This window comes from Protopterus annectens, chromosome 9.part0 (genome assembly GCF_019279795.1).
Source record: "Protopterus annectens isolate FY-2018-M chromosome 9.part0, PAN1.0, whole genome shotgun sequence".
Taxonomy (NCBI): domain Eukaryota; kingdom Metazoa; phylum Chordata; order Ceratodontiformes; family Protopteridae; genus Protopterus; species Protopterus annectens.
The window spans coordinates 1,087,413,727-1,087,439,034 of NC_056743.1; the positions used below are offsets into that span (position 1 = coordinate 1,087,413,727).

The following is a 25,308-nucleotide window of genomic DNA, read 5'->3' on the forward strand; positions in this document are numbered from 1 at the left end:
CACACCTTCCGAGCCACCACCTCCATGAGTGGGTCGAAAGGCGGAGACACCCAGGAGGTGGAGGGGCGAGAACCAAACGCGTCCAACAAGAAATTAGCTATTTAGATCTAAATAAACTTAGTAAAAAGGTTTTATACGACCTGGAGCCGGTAAAAATGCAACCTCGCAGCTGAAGCGGCAAACGAGATCTGGGTATTGGACGCCTAGCATTGTGGGATATAGGGAGGGCCTCGAGCTGATAAATAGCTCTCGAGCTTTGGTATAGGCCAAGTCGGAGCCGAGGATCGGCTCTGAACCCATCCAGCAAGAATGAAGGCGAAATTGACAACTTAACATTAAAAGGTTCCACAGCCATTAATGCCTGTAACTCTGAGACTCTTCTTGCTGAAGTCATTGCTAGGAGCAGAGCTGTTTTCCATGATAAGAATTTTATGTCAGCTGTATTGGCTGGCTCAAAAGGAGGCATTGTGAGTTTTTCCAAGACAAAATTGAGGTCCCATGCAGGTATTGGTGCTCTCCTTGGAGGTCTTATGTTTTTGGCCCTCCTGAGGAACTGCCTAAGCAATGGATATGAAAAAATAGGTGGGTCTGTATTGTAATGAGCTGAAATGGCAGAGGCATGGATCTTAATTGATGAGAAGGATAGGCCTTTGTCCAGCATCTCAGTTAGATATTGTAAAATCTGAGGAATATTTGGAACAAGCATGTCACTTCCTTGTGCCTGGTTCCAAGCACAGAATCTCTTCCATTTTTCTGCATAAGATTTTCTGGTGCTGGGTCTCCTGGCCTCCAAAATGACATCCATAACCGCTTTAGAGAGAGGTGTATTCTGAATGGTTACAGTATCCGCCATGCAGCTAGATTTAGAGTTCTGAGTTGGCTGTGCAGGATCTGATTGTTTTGTTGCGTCAGTAAATGAGGAATTTGAGGCAATGTCCAGGCTGGGCCTTGGGACAAACTCCTTAGGATTGGGTACCAGTGTTGGCGTGGCCAATCCGGGGCAATCAGTATCATTTGTGGCTTCTCTTGTCTGACCTTTAGGAGTACCTTGGGGAGGAGAGGCAGTGGAAAAAAGGCATATACTGTAAGGTTGTTCCAACTGAATGACAGGGCATCCACTTCCCATGCTTGTTTGTGATAAGTCCTTGTGCAGAATCTTTGAAGTTGGCAGTTGTGAGGGGAGGCAAAAAGATCTATGTCTGGGTGTCCCCATTTCCTTGTTATCACGCTGAAGATTTGTGGATCTAGTTTCCACTTGTGAGGGTCCATGAGGTTTCTGCTTAGTTCGCCTGCCAGAGCATTTGTTTTTCCTGGCAGGAATTGTGCTTGCAGGTGTACTTGGTAAGTCAATGCTGTGTTCCACAAAATCATTACTTGTCTGCAGAGGGGGTAGAAATGTGTGCCCCCCTGCTTGTTTATGTACCACATGACTGTGGTGTTGTCCGTCTTTATCAGGAGTTGTCCTGGATGAAGTAGGCCCTTGAAGGCTGTCAGGGCATTTTGTACAGCTAGCATCTCTTTTTGATTGATGTGTAGATGCTTTTGGCTTTTGGGGCCATGTGCCCTGAATACATTTTCCTGCCACGTGGGCCCCCCAGGCATAATCTGATGCATCTGTTGTTAGTGTTTGCCTGGCTGTGGGTAAAGTGAATGGCTGTCCCTTGTTGTGGTGACAGGCCTGTGCCCACCATCGAAACTCCTGTTGCAGGCAAGGAATGAGGGAAATTAATGATTCCAGGCTGTGGCAATGTTGAGTCCAAACACATTTTAGGAACCATTGTAGTTTCTTCATATGCAGTCTTGCATACGGAATTAGCAGAATGCAGGAGGCCATGTAGCCCAGAGCCTGCAGAATTTTTCTTGCAGATAACTGGGTCTTTGTTGCCATGTTTTCGAAGTAAGAAGTCAGATGCCTTTGTTTGTCTGGCGTGAGATAAGCCACCTGGGCAATTGTATTTAAGCTTGCAACCAGGAATATTATCTCTTGAGAGGGTACTCGTTTTGATTTCTTTTCGTTTATTGTGTACCCTAGGTAAATTAGTATTTTTTTTACAAACGCCAGATGCTTTAGTAGAATGTCTTTGGCCTCTGCTTGAATAAGGCAGTCGTCCAAGTAGGGATATATCTGAATTCCTCTTTGTCTGCAAAATGCAATTACTGGTGCCAGGCATTTTGTGAAGACCCTGGGCACAGTAGATAAGCCAAAGGGCAGTGCAGAGAATTGGTAGTGCTTTGAGCCAGCTATGAATCTGAGGTATCTTCTTCAAGATTGTCTGATTGGGACATGCAGGTATGCCTCTTTGAGGTCCAAAGTTACAAGCCAAGCCTTTTTGCCTAGCATGGGCAGAAGCTGCTGCAGAGTCAACATTTTGAATTTCGGAACGTCCAAAAAAGTATTTAGAATAAACAGGTCCAGAATCGGTCTCCATGCTTTGTCCTTTCTTGGTACTAAGAAAAGTCTCGAGTAAAATCCTTGTCCCTGCTCTTGTTGTGGCACTGGCTGAATAGCCCTCATGTCCATGAGGGATGAAGCTTGGTTTTGTGCCTCTGCCCATTGATTGTGTGGCAGGTCTGGCATACCTTTTGCCTTTGGAAGGGTATGAAAGTGGAACCTGTAGCCCTGAAAGACTATATTTAAGACCCAATTTGTCCTGGGTAATCATGTGCCAATTTTCTGAAAAAAGTGCTAGCTTTCCCCCTAAGGGTGCTGCCAAAAGATAAATGCTTGGCATTGGCAGAGGGAAGTCATTGGGACTGTTTCCTATATGGCTGTGATTTGTTTTCTCCGCTTTTGGAGGTAGAAGCACCCCACTGTTTGTGCCCCTCTAGGGCATCTGTATCTGCCTCTTTGTGGCCTGTCTGACACGGGAAAGGACTATTTTTTAGAAGGCTAGTTCCTGCTAAATCTGGGTGGCTGCATCTGTAAGAAATCCTTCACTGTCTGCATAGATTTAGCTTTATCCTCCATTTTCTTCAACACCTCTTCTGCCTTAACACCAAACAAAGTATCATGCTGTAATGGAGCATCCAATAATTTTGCTTTAACATGATCAGGCAGAGTCTGTTCTTTTAACCAAGCATGCCTTCTAATGACTGAGCCTGTTACAGCGGCCCTGCAAGAGGCATCTAGTGAATCATAACCACATTGCAAAGTATGTTTTCCCACTTGTTCAGCTGCATGCAATAAATCCTGCAATTCCTTGTTCTCAGCACATTCAGAATTTGTCAACATTTTCTGTTTTAACACAGACATTAAATATTGCTTATATTTAAGCATATGAAACTGACAATTTAAAGCCCTTACAGCCAAGGTAGCAGAAGTGTAAACTTTTTTCCCCCCATCTGTCCACTGCTCTAGAATCTCTATCTGAGGGGACAGGGTTTTTTGCAATAGCAGCTTTGACCCCTTTGGGACCCTGTGAAATAGTTTCTGGGTCAGCAGCAAGCTTTTTATATAGAAATTTATGAGAATCTGGAACCCTGTAGTATCTGTCTGGCTTAACAGGTGCAGGAGGTAAAGAGTCGGGAGACAGGCCGGACTCTGAAAAAAACATCATCTACAATGTCTAGAACAGGAGGAATAGCAAGAGGTCTGTGCTGAGGTAGTAAAAGAAAGTCTCTGAGCCTTTTCTTAGAATCTGAATAATCTTGGCTCTCCCAGTGGAGATGCTCCCTCATGGTATGCAAGATTCCCCCAAATGAATAATCCTCAGGAGGAGAAGCTGAAGGAATAGATTCTTCAGCATCATAATCCTCATAGGGAGGAATAGAGTATCCCTGTTCTGAAGAGGAGTCAGAGGAAATGGAAACCTGATCAGAGGAATCATATTCAGTGTCTTGCCTAGGCCTCTTATCAGGAGGGGGATGGGAGCCCCTGATCAAAGTAATTAATTCTTCGGCCATTTTGAGCATCTGTTTCTTAGGCATGGAGGTCTGTCCTGGAGAATGCTGTACTTGTTTTCTTGTCTTTAAAACTGTTTTAGTCTTTGATGCTAAAGTTGGCTTGATATAAAGCTGTGTAGGTCTGAAAACACCCTCAGAAGCCGATGCCTGCTCAGCGGCTCCGGACCCATCTGAGGGATTAGTTTCCGAAGGCCCAGTACCTTGAGTATCCAGAGGCCTAGCTGTCTTCACGTGGGAGTCGGAGGCAGTCTTTGGCTCTGAGGTAGCGGGTGTCAGTTGGATGCGAAAGCGCCTCACTGAGAACCGGCAACTGGCCTAGAAGAGGCTTCATCGTCGGTTTTGGACCTCGGATGCCTGTCCTTTTCTTTTTCCTTGCGCTTTTTATGAACTCCGGTCGTCGGCTGTTCCGACGGCATTATGTAGTTAAACCTTTGGCCAAAGTAATGAAAAGCAAAATCGTACCGACGCTTAATAGTGCATTGGTTAAATCTAGCACAAAACCGACAACTAGCAATGTCGTGGTCATGGCCTAGGCAAGGAATACAGTAAGAGTGAAAATCCTTATGAGGTATTTGCTTCCCACAAGAAATACAACTGTTAACTTTTTCTGATATCGGTCTGGAGCAAGAAAAAAGTTTTCCCAGGAGTCAGCTGACCGGCACTTGCGAACTGCTTTTGCTTCGGGCACCACACGGCAAGAAAGACTGAAGAAAATGGCGTCGGCTGCATCTTTTATACCCCAGGCACACTGACATCAGGGAAGAGGCGACAGCAACCGACGCAGGACCAAGACTTTGGAATTCAGGCCGACTGCGAATAGCCTGCCAGCAGGATAACACAAGTGTAATGACTGCAACAGTGAAACATGATGAACATCAGAACATATCCACAGTGAATAAAATACTACATATCAACCAATAGAAAACTACCAAAATTCAAACCAGTCCTGACATCATTTCCTATGCCGACCATTTTAAAGCACATTTAATATTCAGAGCAGCATTTAACCCTCGACTGATCTCAGCATTAAGAAAAAGCTGCCACTTGAGTTCACAAAACTAAATAAGTGTCAACATCACATATAAAATGCAAAACTTTCTGCAATACAAAAAATGTAAAACTTTTAAAACCGGTGCATTTCATACTGTGTTTTGCCAAAGCATTTTTATTATCCCCATTTCTGATGGCCATATAATGCTTCTTTTTTCTATCACATAATTTTCTGATAGTTTTATCTACATAGAAGAATTTACAATGTTGTTGTTGTTGTGTCTTTTGGCTTTTCCCGGTTAGGGGTCGCCACAGCGGAACTCCGGTCCGCTAATGATTGGCAGTAGATTTTTACGTGCCGAGTTGCTGGCCCTGACGCACAACCTTCAACGAAGGTACGCCCATTCACGCATGTCTCCAAACAGAAGACGCTCTAGCTGAGAATCGAGCAGGACGTCTTACTGTGAGGCGACAACGCTACCGCAGCACCACCACCGCAGAAGAATTTACAATAATCACAAAAAAAACCCACATATACAACATAATCAGTAGAACAATTATAAATTCCAAAAATGTGCACAGTATAATTGTAGAGCTCAAAAATATAACTTGAACAACAATGGATGTATTTGCAAGCAACACACTGACTACATTTAAATATATCTTGTTTCCAGAAACAGGAAATTGCACTCTACTAATTAACATTTAATTCTGTTGACTTTCAAATATAACTGTCAACGTTTTGGTCCTTTTATATCAGAATTTTGGTCCATTGCCCAAAATATTAAACACTTCATTATTAACCTCATACAATGTTCCAATTTTTACACAAAATATTAAGAATTTGATGCTTAGCCAAACTAACTGGAAGTGGAAAACTGCAATATATGTCATTACTATTAGTACTAATAGCCTTTGCTTAAAACCCTGTAAACAAAATAAGACTATATTTGTTAGATCTCAAGTCTGAAATTTTATCAATTAGTTAATCTAACAATAATAATGGACACCCCCCCTGTGAAAACAATTAAAAAAAACTACATTCTTCAAAGAATCTAATATCATTACTAGTAATCTTGGAAGCCCTTATTAGTTGACGTTTGAATATACTGACCTTCATAAAATGGTGGTGTAAACTAGAAAATTCTGAGAAATTGTTCCTAAATGTATCTTTACAATATAGACTGGAAGCAGAGATAGTTAATACCTAAAAATATTTTCACGTCTAAAAATGTAACAGTCTCACCTATTCCAGATACGGTAAAATTTAAAAATTGCAAGGAACTGGATTAACAATGAATAAAGAAAAATGCAAGGGTTTTGGAGATGACGAACAGTTGGAAGGAATACAATTCGGAAGAAAAGACATATCAACATTACAAATTAAATTTGGTGAATATACCATAATAATTCAACTATGGGAGAAAACTTTGAAAGAATAAAAAGGATTTAGGTTATGTGGAACAGATAAAGATTATATTATAAGAAAAAAATTTATATTTAATCAATAAAATTTGGATGGAAAAAAGTTTCATACAAAGCTAGTGAGTATATGATACCAAGTGATTTGGAGAGACAACTTCTTGAAATAATCTCTAGATTTATATTGGGATCTAGGTTAAACCCAGACAAAAGAGGAATGTTATATATGTACAAGGAAGATGGGGGATGGGTTTGTTGAACCCTATAGTATATGGGGCTTCACTGAATCTATACACGGTGTTAAAGTGGATAAATGGAAAGCAAGGCAAGATGGTAATAAGAATGTTTAAGAAAAAAATATGAAAGGAAAATGAATGTAATACAATTAAATAAAAGGGAGAGAGAATGGAGAAGTGACATAAAGTTGTATGAAGACAAAATAAAAATATGGACGTTAAGAATAGATGAGATAGAAGAAAATAGGAAAATAATGCATAAAAACATATTGATACAAAATTATTGTGTGAACCCATAGGGACATCTAACAAAAGAAAAAATAAAAACCATAAAACAAAGAAATAAATGGTGTATGAAGAATGCTGAATGTTACGATTTTTTTATGGAGGCTGCAAATTAACAGACTGCTTGTAAAAGGAAATCTGCCTTAAAAATGTAAATGAAAGGATATGTCATTTTTGTGGTGAATTACAAACTGTAGAACACGTTTAACATGCAAGAGAATAAAGAACATATGGGAAAAATAATAGAAAAGAATATTCTGAAAGAAATGAGAGATTGTAAACAGATAAATGTGGACATAATTGAATATGGATTTTATGACAACTGTCATAAGGAATATGTCAAAAATTTGGGTAGGAAAATGCTTTGTATTCTATGGGTAATATGGAATGAAACGTTGAATGAGATTATGTTTACTGGGAAATGGAGGATACCAAATATAATACATAAAATCAAATGATGGTTGTGGAAAAGGGAGTGTGGTCTATACATATATTGTTCAACAAGTTGTAAATGATGGAAGAATGTATTTTTATGTAAATATGTAAATTTGTGTACAGCTGCATACAATAAAGAACCCCTACTCTTTCTGATAGGTGCTGTGGTTTCTACTATAGCCACCTGAGCTACCACAAACTCAAGCAGATGGGGCCTTGGTTTACAATCCCAACTTCAGGATGACAAATGACCTAAGAGACTACCTTCTTACCAGGGATTGATAGCAGAGCAAGAAATGGTTCAGCAATATCCACATTTATGGGAGAATAAGATGTAGTATTTATAAACATGAGTTAAAAAGGATTCTATAATAGCCACTAAGGATACACAGGAAGAAACTAAACAAAAGATAATGCTAAAACTGAAAACCTGGATGCTCTTGATTATGAATGTGATAGTAAGTTACAAGCAGTGAAAATGTTTCTAGTTCCTTTAGTTTTATATACTGGTCAGGCATCTTTTATTAACCAGGGGAGAAGTTATGGAAGATACTTAAAGAGTTGAAAAAATATTTGGGAGGGGAAGGGGACAAGACTGAAGTGCAATATGTTTAGACTGACCTAATATGAAGGAATGGTTTAAAAGTTACACAATTAAGGTTCATACATATAACACCAAGTTATATGTCAAAGAGGAAAGGGATGAAGATGAAATGAAAGAGGAGTCTGAGAAGTAAAAAGAAAGCAGTATTTTGGATGTGGGTGCTTAAGGAGAATAACAACCATACAAACAATTATATTCACACAGTAGCACAAGATATTCTAAGAATTAAGTTAACATGGAAATGGAAATGTTTGCATAGGTATTTTTATACCCAAAACACACTTCAAAAAACTTTTCCTCAGGTAGACAGCAAATACTGGAGGTGTGATGGCAAAAAGGGATAATCAAGAGCATGTGTTTAGGAGTGTAACATATAGCCAGATTTTAAAAATTCCCTACAGAATTCTTTGTCAGAAATGTTTTTTTTTGGGGGGGCACATATGTTTCTAAGGAAATTACTCTCTTGAACCAGGATATGGCATCTAAACTACCCAGACATATTAAAGTCTTACTACACTGAATGACACTAGCTGCAAAATATGCTAAAAAACAGAAATCAAATTCTAAACCACAGTAACTGAAGTAATGAATACTGTAAAGGAAATAAAAGGAACTGGAAGTGGGATATTTCGTACAGGGAAGGAGTTAATTACAAAAAAAATAATGGAATTTGTAAGAATAACACAAACAATAATATTCAGGAGGAATGAATTTAAGGGAAGGCAGGAACTGAGCAATTTATGTAATGCTGCAATGAATAAAAATTGTTAAAATGTGTGCATCATAAAAATAAAGGACATACTAACAAAAGTATGTTTTCTTTTGTATTATTATATATGTATCTATGCAATTAAAAACATGTCATGTATAGTAAAGATGTTGTAAATCTCACAAAGCAAGAACAGAACCTACTGAAGACTGATAAAGGGAATATAAGGGAGTAGTTGGATAATATGCACGAGTTTAGAAAGGCTGCTGTTAACCAACTCTTTCGGATAACAACAGCACAGAGTAAAACATTTAGCACAATGACTCAGGCCAAAGAAACCAGAAAGGGTTGTATCCAAATTTTTGGAGCCTATGACAAGAAAAATAATCAGAGGCCCTATAGAGGTACTTAGAAATTTTATGAACATTTGTATAAAGCAGAGAAATGTGGGAACCAAGAAAAGGCAAAAGTAGAAACATTTATGAAAAATGTAACTGAATGAAGGTTAAAAGATGAAGAGGCTCAACAATTAATAGCTAACCGGAAGAAATTAGATGATGATGATGATGATGTATAATCAATCACCAAGGAAGTCTCCAGAATCAGGCAGTATTCCTGTAAAAATGCGAAAATTAGGAGGGAAGAAAGTGATAAAGATCCAGAAGGGTTTGCTGAGAAAAATGTTTATGGTCTATTCTAGCTAGGAGAACACAAAAGACCAAACGGCTGTAGAGTCTGCACACGGAATTTAATATACAAAGTAACGAAGAGTTAACAAGGATAAAAGGACTTTAAGCGCTTTTCGTCTGCTCACTAGCAAACGTCTTCAGAAGTGAAAAATACAACCAATTAAGCATTCTTATATAGGATCACAGTTAAAAAGTGCGGGAAACTGTAATGTTAATTAATCATTAAGCCAACAACAACTTTAACTCAGGCCTCTAGTGTTGTATGCATATAAAACCTCATAAATCTAAATACACATAAATATATATAAAAGTTGCATGGATGTATATAACATATATAATAAAATTTTGTAACAATCAAAATGTTCCTTAAAATAACTTGCTAAATTGTACTTCAAATAGTACCATATTGCACAATTATTTGATAAAATAAATTACCAGGAAAATCTATCTTTGTAAACTTTTAAGCTTTAAAATGCTCATAATAGAACATGATTCATTTAAACCAGGAAAGGTAAATGCATTTAGTTTCAACTGCCATAATAATTCCAATTCTTCCAATTTAAAGGAAGCCGGACCTCCCCTAATGTCATGTGAAAAGTGATCGATAACCAGAAATTTGAATTGATGGTGTACATTCAAGTGGGCATGCTTCGCTAAAGCATTATCAATTTTATTGTGACCAATGGCATAAAGATGTTCATATACTATTTCACGGAACCTCCGTTCCGTTTTACCCACATAAAATGCGGGACAAACTGCACATCTTGCCAGATAAACAATAAACTTAGTATTACAATTATACTTTGATTTTAATTTAAAGTATTGCCCACTGATTGCAAATGAATTGGTCACATCAATATGTTTGCAATAATTGCAATTTTCACACTTGAACATTCCTGTAATTCTAGGCGCCATTATATGACGCCTCTCCAAAAGGTTTTTCAAATTGCTCCCTCTTTTGAATACTATTGAAGATTTACACCCCAACTGTTCAAACACATGATTAGATCTAAACAGATCCCAATTTTTACATACTATTTTGACTATAAAGTTACTTTGAACATTGAAAGTTGTGATGAAACTACATTGGGAATGTTGCTCTTTCTGTACTGGCTGCCTAGCTTAATTGGTTGTATTTTTCACTTCTGAAGACGTGAAGTCCTTTTATCCTTGTTAACTCTTCGTTACTTTGTTTGTATATTAAATTGTTGTTTGTATATTAAATTCCGTGTGCAGACTCTACAGCCGTTTGGTCTTTTGTGTTTTAATAAGTTTCCGTGCCTTGGATTTTACTAGCTAGGAGAACAGCAAAGGTGTTGCCAGAATTGATAGACATAGACCGATGTGGTTTTGTGGTGGGGAGGAAAACATTTGACAACTTTAACATAGCAAAGAAGATCCAAAGGGAAGCAGAGTATAAGAAAAGTCCCCAATGCTTTTGGGCCTTGATGAAGAGAAAGCATTCGAGAGAGTCATCTGGGATTTTATGAGTAGGACAATGGAAGCATTTCTGCTCCATGATATAATAACAGGGTTTTTGAGGGGGATGCATGAAGGGTCAGATGCAAGAATTATTTTGGAAGGGATCCTTACTGACAAGCTGTGTTACAAGTAGAGGATCCAGGCATGGATGTCCTCTTTCCCCTTTAACTGTTTTATATTTAAAGCAAATGTCACAGAAAATAAGTAAGTCTCAAATTCAGGGTTATATCATAGTGAGGTAATCAAGAAAAGTCAGTGTTAATTTGCAGATTGTATACTCCTTTTACTTGAGAAATGCAGGAAAAAAAGAGTTTTTGGTGTTGTTGAACATTTTGAGACAGCTTCATATCTTTTAATGCATAAAATAAATGAAACTAAAACAAAAAAATATCGGTGAACTATGCACCCATATGTGAAATGGTTCATCAGTAGTACCCATACTGAAGTACTTAGGTGCATGGATTAAAACATATTCTGTTATGGTACCTAAGGAAATTTAGGAAGAAACTAAATGAAAGACAATACAAAAATGGAGAAACTGCAAACTACTGATTACTGATAAGGAGAATATACAAGTAATGAAAATGTTTTAGTCCCTTTATTCTTAGATACAGATCAGACTTATTATCAACCAGATGAGGAACTGGATGGCAAATAACAGAGTTGGGATTTGAGATAGGAAGGGGGCAAGAGTTAAGTGGGATAAGATGATTCTCCCCACTGAACAAGGTGGTTTAGGGTTACCTTATTTGAATAAGTGCCTTACAGCTGTGCAGTTAAGGCCTGTATGCACAACTCAAACAGAAGGTTATAAATCAAAGTGGAATGATGATGAAATGGGTAAGTTAGACAGAGAAATACAGACTAGGATTCTGGATGCAAGTCCTTAATGAAAACAACCACAAAGAATATTACAGTCACAACGTAGCGGAAAGCATTCTAAGAAATATGCCAGTGTGAGAATGGAGAAAAGATTTTACCAACAGGGATGCATGCACACAGAGATATATAAAATAGTCAACAGAGGGCTGGAATTTAATGACTGGAAACTGGCAAAGGTACAGAAATACTGGGAATAAATAACTTGTGACAGAAAAGTAATATGTGGAATGAGGCTAAGCAGAACTTTGAAATGGATGCCAGAGTCAGCATTCCCTTATCAGGGATTGAGGAGTATAGGCAAAGAGAAAGGGATAAGGGAGTGCCAGGTGAAAGACCAGATTTCTTTGAGAGTTTTTAGCAGAGTCCATGACAGAACTTGCTGTTAAAAAGGATAGTTAGTATGCAGAATAAAATACTGCATGACAGCTATAAGACTCAATCAAAGGAGGTTAAAAAAGGTTGGGAAGAGAGACTGGAAAAGCAATTTATAAAGGAATAATGGGAACAAATCAGTAAAATTCCCAAGTATGCAACAAAGTCCAAAACATTTGGGATTTTTGCATAGAAATGTTTGCAGAAGTATTTTTATACCCTGGCAGACTTTACAGGATTCTCCCTCAGGTAGAAAGCAAGTGCTAGAGGTGTGATGAGGAAGACAGAGGTAAATGGGAACTGTTTATTTTGGAGAATGGAACAAGTTGGAAGAATGTACACATTTTTTACAGAATACTTTCATGGAAATGTTGGGGGAATGAATGGCTGTGACAAAGGAAAAGATCATTTTGAGCTAGGATATAGATCTGAATTATCTTGGCAAGGTTACGTCTTAACTAAGTTAAATGCTGTTGGCTGCCAAAAAAATAAATTACTAGAAAATGGAAATCAAAATATGTTCCAAACCTAACAAAAAAGTACTGTAAAGGAGATAAAATAACTGGAGGTGGGATCTTTAGAAAAGGAAAGAAATGGAATCTACATAAATACAAGCAGAATAATGTTCAGGGGTGGAGTGAGGTCTAAAGGAATGCAGGAAATTAGCAAATTGTATAATGTTAGAGTGAATAAAAACTGTTAAAGAAAACACACACACACACAAAAATAATAATGGAACCACAAACTGTTATTATGGTTTGCTTTGTTTTCTATTAGTATATGCACACTTAGGATTTAACAAACCATCCATCTTGTCTAATGACACCCACCCATGCACCATGTGGATCCTGGAAAGTCATCATCCAAAGCCATACACAGCAAAATTCAATCACTGAGGATGCTGTTGTACAGGATAATACTTAAGTGTTCTATCCTCCATGGAAGATAGAAAAAGTAGGAATATTACCTCTGGCCTTTTTGCAAGGAAGGGACAATCTCAGCAGCCTATATCTGCCACAACAGCTCTGGAGAAATGCCTTGGTTTCTGAGCAGTGTTGTTTTAATGGAAAATCTGACAGTTGTGTTCAACCAGGAGCACACTGAGAAGCTTTTCCAGCATCAGATCCACTACCTCTCAACTTCTTAGTGCAAGAAATCTGGACCAAGCCCAAAATAATGGGAGGACAAAGGCCGAAAAATAGGGACACATTTTAAACACTGCTTTTATAAACTTAGAAATTTGCTAGAATAACAGGATTCATGTTAGCATGCATTTTTTTCTGAAGGATATGAAGTCTGAAGCTCAAAAGTATGTCATAATTTAGTGACTTTAATCCTCAGTGATTTGCTGGAAAACCACAAATCAGAAATAGACCAAAAAATAAGATGCAAAAATATGGACATTTTGTAGATATCTGGAGAGCTGAGCATTATGGAGAGATGAACATACAGATAGATCTAAGCCACAACATTGCAAAGGAGAATTCCTCTTTCCCACCCTAAACAATGCTGCAAAAATTATTTGCCAAATGGCAGTGCAACAAGACACTTAAGTCTTTGCAACCTATACTAGACTGAGGTAATCACAAAGGAAATTGTTCTACAAAGCCTGGCAGGGTCTCAGCCCAACTCAACTAGGGACTTGTAGAAGGTAACTACCTTCCTGGAAGCCAAAGTAGTACTGGTGGATGCTTCTAGGCTGCAAAATGGCAACCTCGATGATGGACCCCACAGAAGCGTGATCCAAAGCCCATCCTCATCTTCCCTTTTCCCCCCACAAACTTTTTTTGGAATTTCTGGGAAGAATAAATGGGAGTCATAAACCAGTCCATGGTGAATATCACCAGCCTGAAAGTTTCTGCAGATAAAGGGACTTCCCCTGGTTAGCTGTAGGAAAAACATATTTAATTATCCTTATCTCACAGAGTCAAAAAAAATGCCCCTAGTTCCTCTCTTCTCAGGATGCAAATATGCAAAGCAGAAGGAAGAAACTACCTAACCTTAAATCCCAATAAAGCTTGCTCAGGTCTACCTGAAAAGGTTGTATTCGAACAGACAATGCCCATTTGCTGGATATACACAGGACAAAGCACAAAAGCACTGGAACAAATCAGTCACGGGTATGTGGAAGACGAAAGAAGCCTATTTCAGGCCTAGTGCTGTCACCAGCCCATGTTCTCCAGTATATGCAAACTTAAGATTTAACAAACCATCCATCTTGTCTAATGACACCCACCCATGTACCATGTGGATCCTGGAAAGGAAAGATCTAACTAGACCTCAAACAGAATGATGATGACTGCCTGAGCCAATGACCCTGCTAAGGATCAGGTGGACCCTTCTCACTCTGGTTTGCTGAACCCTGAAGGACTTACAGGAAGGCCATAGTTGAAGTCATCAGGTCCAAATGCAGCCACTGAGCTCCAGTCAATGTACTCTAGGAGGCAGCTCCTTGTATCAGAGAAGGTTGACTGTAAAGGCTTCTGACCATTCATCTGGGCAGGGTAGGTGATACTAACAAACATCCTAAGCTGGCTGTCAGGCATGCATTTCTCTCAGGTAGTAAGAGCATTGAGGGTGAAATGTTTTCCACTACATACTTCACTAGTGAGAGTTGAAAGGTGACAGCAGCAGAAAAGACCTGAAAGACTCATGGGTTATCAGCATGCTACTAGTGCAAAGTACAGCATCACAAAATGAAGCAGTGGGTGCATGCTTCAGGGAAACATAGTTGCATTCAATGAGGAACAAAGACAGAAAAGAAGGATGCCCCCATTGACACAATCACAGAGGAAAATCCCCAATGTAAGATCAAACTGTCTATACCAGCAATCTTAAAACAACTTTGAACCCATTTTTTCAGCAAATACTGCCAATGAGTTTAACATGTCTCTCATGCCCATAAAAAAAAACAAACAAAAAAAAAACAAAAAAACAAGATTATCTCAATCCACCTACACCGCTGCATTTACACACACAAGTCTCTCCTTTTCTTCACAGAGCGGTACTCTCATTTCTGCGAACAGCAATTTCCAGCTGCTCATAATACCCGACCTGACACTGAAATGTACTATAACAGCCACCCCATCCACTGAGTAAAGTACGTCAAGAACTTCTGTTCCTTATCCAACATGAGAAGATCCTGACAAAATGCAAAAAAAATGTTTTTTCGTGGCCGCATACACTTCTGTAGAATAGCTGAGGTTTACTGTCTACCATGTTTTACCTTTTATAATACTTACTTGATGACGGTAGTAGGCATGAAAGAAAGACTTAAATTAAGCTGCTGAACTGTAATAACACTCAAACAAGTGTGAAGAAAAGAATTGGGGTTGGGACGACTTTAACATCATCTCCCTACATCGTAAGTAACATCTAGACTTTAAACCAAGAAAAGCAAAGGTTCTTCTCCAATGTCTAATGGTTGTCACAAGTTGCAAAAATGGTAAACAAAAAAACAACTTTCTACTGCATAGGACGACAGAACTACAGTATAATTCTGCTTGTTTTAAGTGAGACTGATTTAAACTTGTACACTAACAACTACTTTTCTACTACAAATACAATTATTTTTATCTTTGTCCAAGCTGTGTTTTCACTGAAACTATATGAACTTAATAGTCTCTGATGATGCATATTGAAACCAGACAAATAATATACAAAAGGCATATAGTGTTTTACAACAGACATGCACTTTAACTGGAATTAGCTTTTCAGCCTTGCACCCACTAAGTGCCAAGATAAGCAATGGCTCCCACGTGACCCAGGAATGGATAACGCAGGCAGCATATGAATAAATGAATGAATGAATGCATGTATAGTGCCTCTTTTCTAGTATCTACAGCCTGTACATTACTAACATAATCAGTAAATTAAAAAAAAAAGAATACAGTCACACACGAATGGACAAATCTTAAAAACACTATAAAAGCTATAAAAATAAAAAGCACTGCAAGAGAGGTATGCAAAAATGTTTAGTCAACAACGGGAAAATAGGATAAGCATTTTCATCCTATTAGGACGTGACTTAGTACAAAGATTTCCTCTACAGACCACTACTAAGTCATGTGTAGTCAGAATTTCTCAGTTAACAAAAGTAAATTCATAAAATTGTATCCCCTCAACTTCTTTCCAAAAAAAAAAAAAAAAAACGTAAAAGTCAACAACCGTCTTCAAAGACAACAGGATCACAAATTACCAACACAAAAGCACACTCGCATATCATGATATACAGCACCTAATCTTTGCATCTGAATATTAATCAAGGTCCAATTTCTTGCAATCCATTTATTAACTTGTAATGGCAATTGAAAGAAGTACAAAATGAAAAGTAAGTATCTGAAGTGCTCAACAGAAAAAAGACGGCACATTGTCAAATTTAGGTAATATTACTTGGCAGGAGAAATTATTCTCAGAATATACTTCATTAAAACATAATACTCCTGGAAATACAGAATGTGTGTCTATGTGTAAACCTATCCATGTCACTACAGGTTTTCTTGTCCAGCAAAATAACTTACTCTTTCTTCAGGCTTAGGTGAAGAAGGCATAGACATAGGACTGCTTGAAAGAGATGAATCCTCATCAAATGGCTCCTCCTCTTTTACTTTTACGTCTGGAGTGGAAGGTAAGGTCATGTCCAGCGGCACAGATCTCTGCAGTAACAAACTTAAATTCAGAGTTCTTAACCAAAAGAAACAAACTGTTCAAAGCAACCTTAGCTATCATTTAGACGAACGTAACAACAATGCTAGTTAACATAGATGACTTAAAAGATTGACATAAATAGGAACATTAATAAATGTATACTTACCATATGGCAAAGACAAAAAACAAACTTTTAACTACCTTCTCCAGTGACACTAAAAAAATAAAAATGAATGATCTTTACCACCCAGCACCTCAGTCCGTTTCTACTAAGAAGTTAAAGTAAAAATTCAAGTTCAATTCAAAGTTCAATTGTATTAACGTGTTTATAACTAAACACGATCACAATAATATTACAGCTTACAAAAACATAAAATCTATAAACAAAACATTTCCAAAATAGGTTAGAATAAAAAATAATTATAAAGAATTTTTAATTTGTCTTTAAATTACAAGGACTAAAAATGTAATGGGAATGCATAGCTAGGCTTCTAAAAATCCTCACAGATCAACAGCCTAGTACGTACCTATAAACCAACAATATCAAGAGTTACACATGTAGTATAAAAACAGGGGTTGAATGGGTAAATACTGTAATGCACAGCAGGATATCTCATACAGAAATTTTAACAGAAATTTTTTTTAAAGATTTCTTAAAATCGACTAAAGTGGGTATCTTCTCGTTTCAGCCAGGCACTAGCTCACACCCAACAGCATGGAATTTAATTTCTGAGTCCATGCTCACTATCTTCTGATTGGAAAAGGGAAATCACTATATACAAAGACTAATAAAATACTGCCAGTCACAAAATGATATCTAGCAAACCCTGCCACTTTAAGGGAGGTCAAAACTCATCCCAAATTTAAAAAGTATTCAAGCAAGAAATTAACATAAAGCAGAGCTGACTGGAGTAGTTACTATAACAGGTCATCCCCTGAATCGTTTTTTTTCTCTCTCATCACATTTCTTCAAAACCTCAGCAGCAGATGGTCCAAACAGAACCTCACTATGAAGGGGAAAATTACATTTTTCAGCTTTTACATTTCTAAGCAAATTCTGAGAAAGTACAGTTGTGTACACTTACCATAAATGTAGATATTCAAGTGTATTCACTGTTGCAGTCATCACATTTGGGTTATCCTGCCAGGGGTAGCCCTCACTCGGCCCAAATACCAGAGGCTTAGTATTTCTGCGTCAGTTGCTGTTGCTCCAGGACTTACGTCAGGTCGTCAGTGGTATAAAATCAGGCAGCCGACGCTATTACATCAGTTTTTCTTGCCCTAACTGTCAGGAGCCCCTAAACAAGGAGCTAGGCTATGGTGGAAGAACACAAGTAGAAAGTAAATACCAAACATTTCCTGTAAGGAGAGAGGAAGAGAGAGAGAGAGAGAGAGAGAAAGACAAGGGGCATGGAGGGGGGAAACCAGGACTGCAACAGTGAATACACTCGAACATCTACATTTATGGTAAGTATACACAACTGTACTATGTTCGTTTTTCACTGTTGCAGTCATCACATTTGGGTTGATTCCCAAAGCTGAAGTAAAGGGTGGAGGAGGTCAAGAAGACTGGGGGCGGGCTAAGATGCCCTGCAAGACTGCGGTGGCAAAGCCTGCCCTGGATTTGGAGAAGATAGGCAGGTGGTAATGCTTGGTGAAGGTATGAACAGAAGTCCATGTTGCAGCCTCCAGGATGTCCCTGGTGGGGACTCCTCTGAGAAAAGCTGCAGAGGTGGAGGTTCCCCTGGTGGAATGCGTCCTGACCCCCTTTGGGGGCGGTTTGCCATGCTGTTTGTAGCAGAAATGGATGCAGTGTGACATCCATTTGGAGATTGTTTGCTTGGATATGGCCTTGCCCTCTGCCCCTGCTGTGAAGCTGACTAGCAATTGATCAGTTTTTCTGAAAAATTTTGTCCTGTCCAGACAGAATCTGAGCTGTCTGTGCACATCTAGAGAGTGCAGAATCCTTTCCCTCCTGTTTTTTGGGTTAGGTAAAAAGGTGGGCAAATGAATGGATTGGGTGAGAGCCACACTGGACAGCACTTTAGGCATGAAGAATGGGTTAGTCCTGAGGGAGACCCTGTCAGCATGGAAAATGATGAAGGGCTCTACAGCCATGAGTGCTTGTAGCTCTGATACTCTTCTAGCTGAAGTGATGGCCAGAAGCAAGGCTGTCTTCCAAAAGAGGAATTTTAACTCTGCTGAAGCTGCAGGTTCAAAGGGGGGGGGGGTAAGAGTGAGCTTTTCCAAGATAAAGCTAAGGTCCCAAGCTGGGGTAGGAGCTCTTCTGTGTGGCCTTAAGTTGTTAGCCCCTCTTAGGAACTGTTTGATGAGGGTATGAGAAGAGAGGTGGCTCTGTGCTGTAATGAGCAGGGATGGCAGAGGCATGAAATTTAATAGAATAGAAGGATAGACCCCTGTGCAATAGGTCTGCTAGGTAATCCAGGATCAGAGCTAGGGAGGGATGTCCTGTTCCGGCTTTCTTGGCCTGGCTCCAGGTGCAAAACCTTTTCCACTTGTCAGCATAGGATTTTCTGGTGCTGGGGCATCTGGCCTCACATATCACATCTAGGACTTGTATGCTTAGACTGGAAGCTTGAGGAGAGGTCAGAGAATGAGCCAGGTTGAGGGTCTGCAATTGGGGATGCATGAATTCCCCTTTCCTCTGGGTCAGGAGTGTTGGAATCTGAGGTAGGTGCCATGGTGGCAGGCTGCGCAGCAATGGGTACAAGTGCTGGTGTGGCCAGCCTGGGGCAATCACGACTGCCCTCGGTTTTTCCGCCCTTATTTTGAGCAGTACCCTTGAAATGAGTGGTAGAGGGGGAAATGCATAGACTGAGAGGTTTACCCACTGGAAGGATAAAGCATCCACTTTCCAGGCCTTGCTGTGAAGTTCCCTGGTGCAGAATTTGCTGAGCTGATGATTGGAGTGGGAGGCAAATAAGTCCACCTTCGGGGTGCCCCATTTCTGGGTTACAAGGGTGAAGGTTCTGTGGTCTTATTGCCACACTTGTGTGGGTCTAGGAGGTTTCTGCTTAAGTTGTCTGCCAGAGAGTTTAGGGAATCTGGCAGGAATTGTGCTAGTAGGTGTAGTTGCATGGCTGAGACCGTGTGCCAAAGGGTCATGGCGAGCCTGCAGAGAGGGTAAGAGTGAGTCTGTCCCTGCTTCTTGCTATATCATATCACTGTGGTGTCTGTTTTGACCAGTAGAGGCCACAGGGAGAGTCGGGGTCTGAAAGCTGTCAGAGCGTGCTGAACAGCTAGCATCTCTTTTTGGTTGATCTGCAGATGTTTTTGATTTGGGCTCCAATGGCCCTGAATGCACCTGTCATTCAGGTGTGCACCCCCGTTATAGTCTGTTATGTCTGTGGTGAGGGTCTGGGCGACATGGGGTTGTGAGAAGGGAAGTCTCTTGTTGTGGTTGCATGCTGCTGCCCACCAAAGAAAATCTTCCCTTAGACAAGGAATCATTGGTATGACAGTTTCCAGGTCTTAAGAGTGTTGACACCTAAGGCTTTTTAGGTACCATTGTAGTTTCCTCATATGCAGTCTGGCATATGGAATGAGTAGAATGCAGGAGGCCATGAACCTTAGAGTTTGCAGGATTTTCCTTGCGGACAACTGGGTTCCAGTGGCTAGTTGAGAGAAGTAGCCTGTCAGGTAGGCTTGTTTTTCTGGAGTAAGGAATGCCATCTAGGATGCTGTGTCCAGGCTTGCCCCCAGGAATACAATTTTTTGTGTGGGAACTAGTTTTGATTTCTTTTCGTTGATAGTATACCCCAGGGAGGTCAGTAGGTCCTTTACAATGGTCAGGTGCTGTAACAGCTTTTCCTCACTGTTTGCCTGAAACAGGCAATCATCTAAGTAGGGGTAAATTTGAATATTTCTTTGTCTGCAAAAAGCAATGGCTGGAGCCAGGCATTTTGTGAAAACTCTGGGAGCAGTGGATAAGCCAAAGGGAAGCGCAGAGAACTGAAAGTGTATAGATCCTGCCCTGAAACGCAGATATTTCCTGCAAGATTCCCTGATTGGGATGTGTAGGTAGGCCTCTTTTAGGTCTAGGGTGGATAACCAAGCATCCTTGGAAAGCATAGGAAGAAGCTGCTGGAGGGTTAGCATTTTGAATTTTGGTATCACCAGAAAGGTGTTTAGAATGGATAGATCTGGGATTGGGCGCCAGGCGCCCCCTTTTCGGGGTACCATGAAGAGTCTGGAATAGAAACCTTGGCCCATCTGTTCTGCAGGAACATATTGCCGTCATGGAAAGCAGGGAAAGTACTTGCATTTTGGCCTCTGCCCACTGGTTTGGAGGAAGATCTGGGAACCCTTTTGGGGTTAGCAGTGTGGAAATAAAATTTGTATCCCTGGGACACTATGTTGAGGACCCATCAGTCGTTGGTAATAGAGGCCCAGTTGCTTGCATGGAAGGAGAGTTTTCCTCCTAGGGGCAACAAGCAGGTGGGCAGAGGTAAGGGGTGGAGGTGTGAAAGTCATTGTGAGTTCTTACCATAAGGGGGTGGCTTTGCACTCCCTGTTTTTGAAGAGGGGGAACTCCACTGCTTAGATCTCTGCATTCCCTGGGGCTGCTGTCTGGGGGATATGCTTTCCCTGGGTCTGGGCTGAGCTGGCCTGGAGGGGGCAGGAAAGGACCAGTGCTTGGAGGGGCAATGCCTACTGAACCTTGGAGGCTGGACCTGTAAGAAGTCTTTAACTATCTGCACAGATTTAGCTTTTTCTTCCATCTTTTTTAAGACTTCTTCTGCCTTGGTGCCAAATAAATTGTCTTTGTTCAATGGCGCTTCCAATAATTTGGATTTGACATGGTCTGGCAAGGTCTGTTCTTTAAGCCAAGTATACCTTCCAAGGACAGAACCAGTCACTGCTGCCCTGCATGATGCTTCTAGGGCGTCAAAGCCACATTGCAAGGTGTGCTTAGTAACTTGACTTGCAGAATGCATTAGCTCTTGTAATTTTCTGCAAAAGCAGGAAAGGAAGATATTTTTTGTTTGAGAAGTTCCATTGTATGCTGCTGATATTTCAGCATGTGGAACTGACAATTTAATGCTCTAATAGCAAGAGTAGCAGAGGTGTATACTTTTTTACCCCATCTGTCTAAAGCTCGGGAATCCCTGTCTGTGGGGGTGGGATTCTTAACTGAGGTTGCTTTAATTCCTTTAGGTCCTTGAGAGATGACCTCTATGGGTCAGCAGAAGGATTTTTGAAAAGGAATTTGTGAGAGTCAGGGACTCTGTAGTACCGGTCAGGTTTCGTGGGAGTAGGAGGAAGGGTGTCAGGACTCAAACTGGATTCCATAAAAACATCACCCACAACATCCAGGACAGGAGGAATGGCCAAAGGTCTGTGCTGTGGTAAATCTAAGAATTCCCTGAGTCTCTTTTTTGACTGAGGATAGTCTTGACATTCCCATTGGAAATGCTCCTTTAAAGTATGAAGGGTTTTCCCAAATGAAAAATCCTTGGGTGGAGGTGCAGCAGAAATGGATTCTTCTGCATCAGAATCCTCATAAGCAGAGAGGGGTTGCATTTCTTCATATTCAGAAGCATCAGAGTCATCGGACTCCTGTTCAGATAAAACTACTGGTGACAAGTATATTTTTCTTTTGGAAAGGGAAGCCTGGCTTCCCCTGATAAGCATAATAAGGTCTTCCGCCATTTTAAGCATTTGAGATTTAGGCCAGGAAGCAAGTGCCTGAGCTTGGGTCGTCGTTTTTTTGGGGCGTAGTTCGTACCCTGTGCTTTAGAATCTTTGTAGTTTTACAAAGAACTGAAGACGCGAAATAAGTCAGTCTGTGTCGAGTATCGGTAGTGCGAAGTACTTTCTCAGAAGTCAGTGCCTGCTCAGCGGCTCCGGACCCATCCAAGGTAGAGACATCAGCAGGATCCTTAGTCGAAGAAGAGTCTCGCGGCATACTGGACTCCGAAAGGGTCTCGGTAGCGGCCTGCGAATCCACAGAAACGGGCATCAGGGGCTGCGAAAGCGCCTCACTGAGGACCGGAGAACTGTCGGACTAGCTTAACGGAAGCGTTGTTGTCAGTTTTGGACCTGTGCGGTCTGTCTCTGTCTTTATCCTTACGTTTTTTCAGAAGATCGGTAGTCGGATGGCTTACCGAAGCCATATAGGAATTCGAGGACTGAGAACGAAAATATCTAGCTACAATAAGGGCCCGATGACATATAGTTCTGGCATTGAACAAAGCACAAAAGCGACAGCGAGGGACATCGTGGTCTGGGCCTAAACAAGTGATGCAGTAAGAATGGAAGTCTTAGTGTGGTATTTGCTTTCCACAGGTGAGACAATTGTTAACTTTTTCTGACATCGGTTAGAGCAAGAAAAAAGGATCCACAACGGGGTACTTAGTTTTAGAAGACTTCAACTTCAATTCGGAAACGAAAACTTAGGTAGCGTCCGACTGGCACTCGTGCAAACTGCTTCTGCTTCGGGCTCCTCAGCAAGAAAGACTGATGCAATGGCTTCTGCTGCCTGATTTTACACCACTGACGACCTGACATCAGTCCTGGAGCGACAGCAACCACCGCAGAAATACTAAGCCTCTGGTATTCGGGCCGACTGAGGGTTATCCCTGGCAGGATAACCCAAATGTGATGACTGCAACAGTGAAACATGAAGAACATCTTAACCATACAAATTTTCTCATAACAGATTCAGTAGCTACTGCTTTAGAAGAGACATCGGTTTGAGTCATAAGAGCACTTCAGTAAGCTATAACAGCACTGAGATATTTATCCTTAGAAGGAGGAAAACTGGCAGTAATGTTCCTTAGGTTTTCAAATGAAGCAAGAATAATAACATATGAACCTGACAATTAAGAATTATAAAAAAGAATAAGAGACAGGAGAATATAGTCTTTTTTCGAGTCTGTGAAAAGCTTTCCCATCCTCGTGAGTGGGACAGGGAATAGCATTTACTAAATGTTTAGCTGCAGAAAAGATATGACAAGAAATCACTGCAGGGTCAGACCTTTGATTAGAAAATATGTATTTGGAAAATTGAGGAACCTTATACAGTCAATCTGCCTTCTTAGGGGCTGCAGGCTGGCTGTCAGACATGTTGCAGGCTGTAACAAAAACATCCCCCAAAGCTGGAAGTATAGTAGGCTGAGAAAATCCAGTTGTAATAAATCACATTTTTCAAAGAAACTGGAATGTCATTTTGTTCCAACTGAAAATACTGACTCATTCAAAAAATGGTTTAGAAAAAAGGAAAATTCTTACAAGATAAATGCAGAAGAAATAATCTCCTTGGACTCAGAATCTGTTGTCTGAGGAGAAATAATTAAATTTGTTCCCTCAATTGTATTCTCTGCTCATCACATTGGGACTACTCGGAAACTGAAGAATTTATTTTTCTTTTACTCTTAGAACCTGAAACTGAAAGGATAAGAAACTGAACTAAGCCCTGAGCCAAGTTTAACAGATCTTCTTAATTTAGGGTAACAAAGACAAGGGAAGATAAATGTTTAATTTTCTGCCTTTTTTTTTTTTGACATATCAGGGACATCACACTGAGGATCAGTCATCTTAGTCTAATCAGGCAGAGAAGCATTCCCCACTCCTTCATCCTAGACTAACAATAGTGGTTCTCCCATGCCTGCAGAGGATACTCCAGCTACAGATGACATGTTTAACCCCCCTGGTCCATGGGGACTGAAGGGACCACACCACAGTAAATAAGGAAAAAAAGTTGAGTGGTCTGAGTAACCTGAAATGTCCACTGCAGGGTCACCTGTCTCTATGACTGAGGCAAGGAAGCAGCCTGCTGAAGTGAAAAAGGCTGTTTAGCAATTTTTTTCTTTTGATTTTCAGAGGAAGAAAGAATTAAGGAACAAACAGGCTGTTTCGTGGTTATTCTGAGAAAGAAGCCTGAAGTGCAGTAAGCAATGTCAGTAACTGTCAAGTAAATGGTAAGTAGTGCAAAAAAAGAAGTTATGTACTCATCATAACGTTCCATCTGTGTTGTCAATCTTCATTTATCCTTGACAGATGGGTTCGGTTCCAATCTCTGAACTGACTTGGCTGTTACTACAGCTCACGGCAGCCAAAAACTCTCGAACTTCACCTCTACCCAGAATCCCTCTCTCCACTACCTCAGATCAAGTTTGCAGAAAATCTGTAAACATATGAAAACATATATACATGTATATAAACACATACAGGAAGTAAGTCAGATGGAAGCCTTATCCACTGTATATGGACAGCATAACAGTTCAGGTGCATGTGATCTGTTCCACCAAAAATCCTTGAGGATGGGGGATGGACGGGAGTCGAGGATAACTGAAGATCGACAACACAGATGGAACGTTATGGTGAGTACATAACTTCTTTATCTGATGTTGTCAATCTTCATTTTATCCTTGACAGATGGTACAAAGTCCCCAGCAACCTAAAAACTTGAGTGGACTCACGGCAGGATATTCCTGAGCACCATCGAGCCACAGGATGATCTTCCCCTTGAGACCAGGTCCAGTTTGTAATGAGTAATAAAAGTATGGGGAGAAGCCTAAGTAGCTGCTGCACATATGTCATCCATAGAAGCTCTAGATTGGAAGACTGCTGTAGTGACTACAGACCTTGTAGAATGTGCTTTGACAGGTTTAGGCAAGGTTAACTTGT

General features: G+C 40.2%; 1 protein-coding gene across 4 annotated transcripts in view; it reads right to left on the reverse strand.

The window, feature by feature from the left end:
- LOC122811822 (cyclic AMP-dependent transcription factor ATF-7-like) overlaps nt 1-25,308 on the reverse strand; it is a 2,228,331-nt gene that overhangs the window by 771,429 nt on the left and 1,431,594 nt on the right. For all 4 annotated transcript variants that reach the window (XM_044083930.1, XM_044083931.1, XM_044083929.1 and 1 more), the window contains one exon: nt 16,530-16,664. In XM_044083930.1, coding sequence (XP_043939865.1) covers nt 16,530-16,664 — 135 coding nt within the window. The remainder of the gene's footprint in view (nt 1-16,529; nt 16,665-25,308) is intronic.